This window comes from Perca fluviatilis, chromosome 5 (genome assembly GCF_010015445.1).
Source record: "Perca fluviatilis chromosome 5, GENO_Pfluv_1.0, whole genome shotgun sequence".
NCBI classification, from domain to species: Eukaryota; Metazoa; Chordata; class Actinopteri; order Perciformes; family Percidae; genus Perca; species Perca fluviatilis.
The window spans coordinates 12887491-12896762 of NC_053116.1; the positions used below are offsets into that span (position 1 = coordinate 12887491).

At 34.8% G+C, this 9272-nt stretch overlaps 1 protein-coding gene across 1 annotated transcript; it reads left to right on the top strand.

Moving 5' to 3' along the window:
• The first annotated feature begins 4980 nt into the window (after positions 1-4980).
• Positions 4981-9229, top strand: tnfrsf9a (tumor necrosis factor receptor superfamily, member 9a). Its single transcript, XM_039799525.1, has 7 exons — positions 4981-5352; positions 6155-6274; positions 6397-6531; positions 6636-6708; positions 6807-6910; positions 7003-7167; positions 7315-9229. Exons 1-7 carry the CDS (start codon positions 5217-5219, stop codon positions 7443-7445), a joined length of 864 nt encoding a protein of 287 aa, XP_039655459.1. The 5' UTR covers positions 4981-5216; the 3' UTR covers positions 7446-9229.
• The last annotated feature ends 43 nt before the right edge of the window (positions 9230-9272 follow it).

Consider the following 9272-nt stretch of genomic DNA (forward strand, 5'->3'; position numbering starts at 1 on the left):
CTACTATCTCATCATTAGTCAGCAAATTTCCCATTCTCCAAAAGTCAAAGCACTTACTGTAAGGAAACACCATTTCCCTTTTCAAAAGAAATAAAAATGATGAACCTGTTTTGGGAATGGGCACACAACAAGTCCCCCATATAAACCGTTATGATTAATACATGATCTTTATAAAAAAAAAAATTTCATTTTAGCACAATAAAGTAATATTCATGCTGCACTTTTTGTTTCAGTTTACCTTTCTATATTGTTGTTGTTGTGGTTTCTTTTATTGGGAATTTTATTTAACTTTTCAGTGCTCTCACAAAACTTGTGACTTCATGACTAGCTCCTTTTGTTTTGACATGACTCATCAGCATCAATCCTTTTGGTTATGGATGGATGTAATGGACTTGATAACAATAATACTTCCCCTAATCCAAATAATGTGATATATTCTCTTCACTTAAAGAAAGAAAGAAAGTCATGAAAAAGTCATGGTATAGTATGTTGAAAAAGTCATAGTATAGTATGTCAAAAAAGTCATAGTATTGTATGTCGAAAAAAGTCATAAAAAGTCATAGTATATTGTGTCGAAAAAAGGTCATGAAAAAGTCATAGTATAGTATGTCGAAAGAGTCATTAAGGGCATAGTATAGTACATCGAAAAAAGTCATAGTACAGTATGTCGAAAAAATCATTAAAAAGTAATAGTATAGTAGGCTACATTTGAAAAAGTCATTAAAAGTCATAGTATAGTATGTCGAAAAAGTCTGGAAAAAGTCATAGTATAGTATTATAGACTTAGACTTAGACTTCTCTTTATTGATCTTTTTGGGATGACTCAGATTTGAGCAGCTTTCAAAACACTTGTATAGAAAATAAAGAGGTATAAAAAATACAGTATAAGAATAAGAATAACAATAAACTTTTAGCTAATATAAAAAGTAAACAAAAAGTAAATAAACAGTAAAAAACAATAAACAGATAAATAAAGATAAATATATAGGACTGTGTATGGCATTATACAGTGAATAAATGACATTTAGCATAAATTAGCAGTTAAGAGCAATTAGAGTTTCCAGGTATGTATGTGAGTAGATTATTAATTAATTGCACAGTGACTGAGTGGTTACCACTCCTTTCCTTCTTTCCTGTTCTGTTCTGTCCTCTTTACCCAATTTCCTCCTCCCCCCGAGTAAGGAGTTGTAGAGTATGATGGCATGAGAGACAAAGGAGTTCTTGAGTCCGTTGGTCCTACACTTCGGAAGGAGCAGCCTTCCACTGAACAGGCTCCTCTGGTTGCTGATGACGGTGTGCAGGGGGTGGCTGGCATTGTCAGCAATGTCCAGCAGTTTGTCCAGTGTCCTCCTCTCTGCCACCGGTCACCAGTGAGTCCAGCTTCATGCCGACATCAGAGCCGGCCCGCCTGATCAGTTTATCCAGTCTGGAGGTGTCCTTCTTGGATATGCTGCCCCCCCAGCACACCACAGTGTAGAAGAGGACGCTGGTAACCACAGACTGATAAAACATCCACAGCAGTTTGCTGCAGATGTTGAAAGAATAGTATGTCGAAAAGGGATGAAAAAGTCATAGTATAGTATGTTGAAAAAAGTCATAGTATGTCGAAAAAAGTGATAAAAGTCATACTATAGTATGTCGAAAAAAGTGATAAAAGTCATAGTATAGTATGTAGAAAAAAGTGATAAAAAAGTCATAGTATAGTATGTCGAGAAAAGTGATAAAAGTCATAGTATAGTATGTTGAAAAAAGTGATCAAAAAAGTCATAGAATAGTATATCGAAAAAAGTGATAAAAGTCATAGTATTGTATGTCGAAAAAAGTCATAGTATAATATGTCGAAAAAAAATCATGTATAGTATGTTGAAAAAGTTATAAAAAAGTAATTGTATAGTATGTCGAAAAAAGTGTTAAAAAAGTTATAGTATAGTATGTTGAAAAAAGTGACAAAAATGTCATAGTATAGTATGTTGAAAAAAAGTCATAGTATAGTATGTCGAAAAAGTGATAAAAAGCCATAGCATAGTATGTCGAAAAAAGTGTTAAAAAAGTTATAGTATAGTATGTTGAAAAAAGTGACAAAAATGTCATAGTATAGTATGTTGGAAAAAAGTCATAGTATAGTATGTCGAAAATGTGATAAAAAGTCATAGTATAGTATGTCAAAAAAACTGATAAAAAAGTCATAGTATATTTTCGGGGTATTCCCAACAGAAGAACAATTTATGGTCCTCCAGGCAAACGCTGTAGCATTTATTACACTTCTAGCCCGGAGACAAATTCTTTTGCACTGGAAGTCTATAAAACCTCCCTCGTTTAGACACTGGGTCAAAGAGGTTCTCTATGTGATCCCATTAGAGAAGTTAAGATATAATCGGAATAATTTACGGGAAAGATATGCTAAAACCTGGGCCCCCCCTTATAGAATTTGTTGAAAGTGTATCCCCCACATGATGTAATTCTCTTTTGCACATGGATGTACTGTCAACTGGTCTATTGATGTATGGTATAAGGATATATGTGGTATAATGCTGCATAATATTCCCACTCTGAGCAGTGCAAAGTGATAGGAACTGTGTGTAACTACCACTTTTTTTGAGCCTTGGTGGATGGGTTGGGACGGGTTTGTAACACATTGTATCTTTGTTGTTTCTTGTTTTGTTAATTGAAAATCTATAAATAAAGTACTCAAAAAAGTGATTAAAAGGTATAATTGTCGAAAAAAGTGATAAAAAGCCATAGTATAGTATGTCGAAAAAAGTGATGAAAGTCATAGTATAGTATGTCGAAAAAGTCATGTAATAGTATGTCAAAAAAGTGATAAAAAAGTCATAGTATAGTATGTCAAAAAAACTGATAAAAAAGTCATATTATAGTATGTTGAAAAAAGTGATAAAAGTCATAGTATATTATGTCGAAAAAGTGATAAAAAGCTATAGGGTAGCATGTCGAAAAAAGTGACAAAAAGGTCATAGTATAGTATGTCGACAAAAGTGATAAAAAAGCCATAGTATAGTATGGTGAAAAAAAGTCATAGTCTAGTATGTTGAAAAAAGTTATAAAAAGTCATAGTATAGTATGTTGGAAAAAAGTCATAGTATAGTATGTCGAAAATGTATGTCGATAAAAGTGATAAAGAAGTCAAAGTATAATGTCGAAAAATGTCATAGTATATCATATCGAAGAAAGAGATAAAAAGTCATAGTATAGTATGTCGAAAAGTGATAAAAAAGTCATAGCATAGAATATTGAAAAAAGTCATAGTATAGTATGTTGAAGAAAGTGATAAAAAGTCATAGCAGAGTATGTCAAAAAAACTGATAAAAAAGTCATATGTCATATGTGATAAAAAAGTCATAGCATAGTATGTCAATAAAAGTTCTAAAAAGCCATCGTATAATATGTCAAAAGAAGTGATTAAAAAAAAGTCATAGTATAGTATGTCGTAAAAAAGTCATAGAATAGTATGTCGAAAATAAATTATAAAAGTAATAGTAAAGTATGTCGAAAAAAGTGATAAAAAAGTAATAGTATATTATGTCGAAAAAAGTCATAGTATAGTAATTCGCAAAAAGTGATAAGAAGCCATAGTATAGTATGTTGAAAAAAGCCATAGCATAGCATGTCGAAAAAAGTGTTAAAAAAGTTATAGTATAGTATGTCGAAAAAAGTGATAAAAAAGTAATAGTGTATTATGTGGAAAAAAGTCATAGTATAGTAAATCGCAAAAAGTAATAAGAAGCCATAGTATAGTATGTTGAAAAAAGTTATAACAAAGTCATAGTATAGTATGTTGAAAAAGTAATAAAAATGTCATAGTATAGTATGTTGAAAAAAGAGATAAAAAAATCATAGTATAGTACGTCGATAAAAGTGAAAAAAGTCATAGTAAAGTATGTCAAAAGAATTTATAAAAAAGTCAGTATAGTAAGTTGAAAAAAGTCATAGTATAGTATGTCGAAAAAAAGTGATAAAAAGTCATAGTATAGTATGTCAAAAAAAGTCATAGTATAGTATGTCGAAAAAAAGTGATAAAAAGTCATAGTATAGTATGTTGAAACAAATGATAAAAAAGCCTTAGTATAGTATGTCGGAAAAAGTGATACAGTCATAGTATAGTATGTTGAAAAAGTGATAAAAAGTCATAGTATAGTATGTTGAAACAAATGATAAAAAAGCCTTAGTATAGTATGTCAAAAAAAGTGATAAAAAGCCATAGTATAGTATGTTGAAAAAGTGATAAAAAAGTTGAACTTAAGCTGAACCTTCAAAGTAGATAAAGAGCCCAAATATCTCAGCACAGACAAAACATGTTTACTTCCTCCATGGCCTTGGCAGGGTTATCAGCACTATCTTATCATACAGCTACTACTTCTCCCATCACTTATGGCGGCACAAAGTTAACGCATTCCTCTGCCTGGAAAGGTTATGCGGTTATGTTGGACACTGACCTGACTAACACCTGGGTACCATTGTCTCAACTTATACAGCATGAGTTCATACGGTGGAAATTCCACAACAGTATAGTATATTATATAGTACATTAGTCATAGCACAATATGATGAAAAAAGTCATAGTATAGTTTGTCAAAAAAGTCATGAAAACGTCATACTATAGTATGTTGAAAAGTTATATAAAACTCATAGTATAGTTTGATGAAAAAAGGTTTATAAAAGTCATAGTATAGTATGTCAAAAAAGTCATAAAAAGGTAATTGTATAGTATGTCTAAAAAGTCATAGTACATTATGTTAAAAAAAGTCGTAATAAAGTCATAGTATAGTATGTTGAAAAGTCATGAAAAAGTCAGTATAGTATGTTGAAAAAAATACTATCATAGTAGTAATAAAATCATTTTAATCAAAAGTTGATAGGACACAATAATAAAACATGAGTCATTTAGTCACTAATGTAGGACACGCCTCTTGAGTATAGACTGCATGCTGAGCTTGCTGTGGGTGAGTTATGTGTGAGAGAGCACTGAGGCCACAGCACAGACACATTTCTTCCTATGATACCATTCATAACATTACTGCTGAGTGGCTTTAAGTTAAAGTTATTATAGTTTAGATTAAAGCTACAAATTTAGAAAAACAAAAAAATTAAGTGCCTTAAAAAATATTCAGTACCTGGGATATTTCTTGGATTGGATTAGCTCACGTTTTACCTGAGGTGGCTGTCATCCTTATCCTCAAGGCTGGAGAGCTGACAACAGTATGGCTGCAATCTTAAGGGCATTGGTTCTCGCTCTGCTCATTCAGGGCTGCTTTTGCAGTGTTGGACAGACTGACACAGGCTGCATGAAATGGACACCAAAAGGAGATCATGTTTGCTGTGAAGCCTGTTTTGCTGGTAAGTAATAACGGAGATAATGAGCATCACGATTCTCTATGTGATGACATGCTGGAAGTCCAGGAGAGCATTTTTGACAAGGGCTTTACAGGTCAATATACTGTTATATCATTCATATCCTAATGTTGATACTATTACAGTGGGCTTTAAAAATACCAAAATTAAACCAGCACTGTTTTTTAATGAAACACTGTAGATACCCATGGAGGTGAGGAGAAATGCCCTCTCTGCTCACTTTCCACATAAACTCCGTTGTTACGCAAATATGTTAACGTTATCCTTTTCCAGACCTAAAGAGTTCAAGTTATCCCATGTAGTATCTAATAAAAGCTAAAAGCCTACTGAGTTGTATCTGCTTTTGTCAGTGGATGTAAAAAAAAAAAAAAAAGAAAAAAATTCCAGCCTTTGAGTGGTGGTTGCTCGTAACCAATATAGTTTCTGTGGTTTTTCAGCTAATACCACAACACAGAGAAAAGGCTTGGATGGCGCAACTGTTAAAACTAATAATTTGGAGCTGTGATATATACTTGATTCGTCATTACAATTCCCAAACAGTAACTTTTTTTCAAAGCTTTCCTTAGCTGTATTACAACTTTTAATATGTTACTGTATGTATTCTATTTAAATATATTCAAATATAAACATTTGTGTATGCATGTATATATGTTATATATATTATATATACACTTATATGTATATAAGTGTGTGTAGCTTGAATCAACTACAACTTACATTTCATTGGGCAACCCTGTCTTGTAAAATGGCAAATAAATTAACCTTGATCCTTGAACCTTGTTTGTAGGAAACCGCCTGGTCAAAGAATGTGGCCCAAGCCCGAAAGATCTCTGTACTCCTTGTGAGGCCGGGACATTTACGGTGAACCCAAAACAGTACCGCTGTACCAGGTGTACACAGTGTGTAGGTATGTCAGCAGATGCTAAAACTGTATAAGACATGTCTTCAGTAGCGTATGACCCACAATCTGACTTTTGTCTTGTAAATTACAAGTTTTACAACTCTCTTACCATCTGTTTGTATGTGTAGGTGCTCAAGTCGATGTGAAAGAGTGCACTACCACAACTGACACAAAGTGTGGCTGTACAGAAGGACTCACCTGCGGTAATGACCGCTGTTCCTTCTGTTACAAAAAGTGTGACAAAGGTTATGAACCATATAAACGTAAGTAAAACTAAGCTTAACAATAAGCTCATGACTTTTGCAAATACACGTTAGATTTACAGTTTATGTTAAGTTGCAAGTCAACCGAATGACTGTGTGCACAGGTGATTGCAAACCATGTCCAGAGGGAACCTTTAATGACCAAAGTCACCAGATGTGTAAACCCTGGAGTACCAAGTGAGATATTAGCCTGCTCTTAAAACACCATCTGCCATTGTAGCCATTTTGTTGTTGTACTGAAGATATTTGATGGAAAAACTTTATTTTCCTAAAAGGTGTCCCAATCCAGATCAAAAGATTGCGGCCAAGGGAAATGCACTTATGGACATCAAGTGTGTTAATGTTTCAGTTGCCCCAGTGATCCGTCCAGAGCGACCTGGTAGGATGTGATTCTATTCCTCTCGCATACGTTTGCTTTAATTCTTGTTTTTGTTTAAAGCCAGCAATGATTTTTTGCTGCTGTTGTGTCAGATCCCACAGAGCAGGCATGGCCATTGGTCTTATCTGTGATCACAAGTGCAGTTCTGATGGCCTTTAGCATCATCATCATCAGCCTTGTGGCCAAGAAATTCTTCCAGAAAAGAAAGGAAAAAGGCATAAAGCCAATCACGACCCAGATAATCACAACCCCTACAGGTAACTACTACCGTACTTTGTGATGTATTATCAAGAGATTATCCCGACAATATTGCACAGATTTAATGTCGATTATACACAATGTTTATCAAGCCAATGACAAATACAGTGAAAAGGTATTTGCTTTGCCCTTTTTCTCTCCTTCAGATGAGCCAAAGACAGATAATCCTAGGACATTAATAGCCATTGAGTGCAGTTTCCACGAGGCCCAGCAAGAGCAGGGCAGCAGCTCAGAGTCGCTCTACTCCAAGGACTCCTCGAGCCAGCTCATTGCATGAAGAGAAGGGAAACTGGACTTGACTGCGCCGTTGAAGAACCTGCTATATTTGTGTTGAGTTTGGTGAAAGGAAACCGGATATCCTGAATAAGATGGAGTCCCTCTTTGTGATACTGGAGATGTTTTTGTTGTGGCAATTTGTTTTGGCTCTAAATGAAAGAAACAGAGCACTGTATTCACCCAGCTGTATTTTATCCACCCCATTTTCGTTTTTCAGAATTACCAAAGATACTGAGAAAATCTTTATAGGTCAAGGTAGAGGTATCACTTTGCTGTACAATTACACCAGGATGTAATTATAGCGATGATACAGTAAATGCACACAGGGGAGGAAGGGGAATTCTGAGAGGGAAAAAAAGTAGTGGATTACAACAGTCCATTCATCATGTTAATTTGATCAGACACTGAGGCTGTTTTTTCCCCTTTCAGTTAAGCCTAAAAGAAGATAGCTGTGAAAGGTTTGAATTATTGGATTGAGTTTGGCACCAGATGGGAAAAATACCTAAGCCTTTAAACTTGTTTTAACTACTTTCAAACGATTGGACTGGTGCCAATAGCCTGTGTATAATATTGTCGTGTTTGAGTTTCACTCCTCTTATATTTGCATGTCTAAGCGGGAAAGCTGCGGAATGCTGCTGTGTGACTGTACAGTATGGGTGGGTGTTCAGCTGGGTGTAAAGGTCTGACGGCAGAGAGGTCTGAGTCACGCCTAAGGCTGAGCCCACAAATGCCTCCTAGGTATCTACGTTTTACTGCTGAATTTGTACATTTCTAACTGTGGCTGTGTTGCTGTGTCAATCATGATTTTATGTTGTGAAAAATGTATGATTTATCATGGGGACAGATTGCTATTTTGGTTTGTTATTTAAATATTTCTATAGAACACAGAAGATAACTTTGTTTACAATAGTATATAGTATCACTTTGAAGACAGCGTGGTATAGCCTCTTCGACGCTACTTAACATTACCAGGAACTATATGGACTTTCCAACAATTACTTCATTGGTGTCAAAAAGTCCAGCAGAGGGAGTTCCCTTTTTTGTGAATAGGTAATCAGATATTTAAACTTAAAACACCAAGAAACCTACAGTACAGTACACAGTCTGCATATGTAAAGTACCTTGGTGCTATTTTAGCGAGAATGGTTTAGTTGAGGTTTTATTCATGAACAAGCTGAGGCATGCCTGTTGAGCAAGAGTTTGGCAACACAGTGGATATCCCAAGGTCAGTATTTATGATTAAATGTCAGATAATGTGATTAGTCATGTGCTGCACATAGATCTCTGAGATTTCTATTAAGTGCGTCATGTGGGAAATCCTCTGAATAAAAACTTAGCAAATATATGAGGCAAACACAATATAAAAAAACTGAGGCTCAAGGGTTATGTGGAAACCCCCCAGTCAGTCTTGTACTCCTTTTTGCTTTTGGTTATCTTCTAGCACAATGGAGTAGGCAGCTAGATCAGACCAAGTGGAACTTTTTTTCTTCACAAATGCAGGTCTTTTCTGAACTGTAGCAGGCGTATATCTTTCTACTGAAATGGAACATTTGCTAGCCCACACCTTTAGTACTGTATCAGGGACTATGAGTCACAGCTCACACATTGTGATGTCTGTTGAAAGACCACAAAGTTCACTGGTGCCTTGAAAAGAGGTACCACAGTAGTCATACAGTGAAAAGTAGTAAGGACTGTAGCACTTTACTTGTCAGCTGGTAGGACCAATGTTACGCACTTGTTTGGTTTGTGAATTTATCATTCTGCCTCATATCTATTTTATAAGATATTTTTATATCTGTCTTTGGAACTGTCAATGACAAATACAGTT

Coding starts and splice junctions, on each gene's coding strand:
- tnfrsf9a (XM_039799525.1), top strand. CDS start 5,217: ATGGCTGCAATCTTAAGGGCATTGGTTCTCGCTCTGCTCATTCAGGGC. Junction 6,275..6,396: donor CAGGTGTACACAGTGTGTAG/GTATGTCAGCAG, acceptor TTGTATGTGTAG/GTGCTCAAGTCGATGTGAAA. Junction 6,709..6,806: donor TGTAAACCCTGGAGTACCAA/GTGAGATATTAG, acceptor TTTTCCTAAAAG/GTGTCCCAATCCAGATCAAA.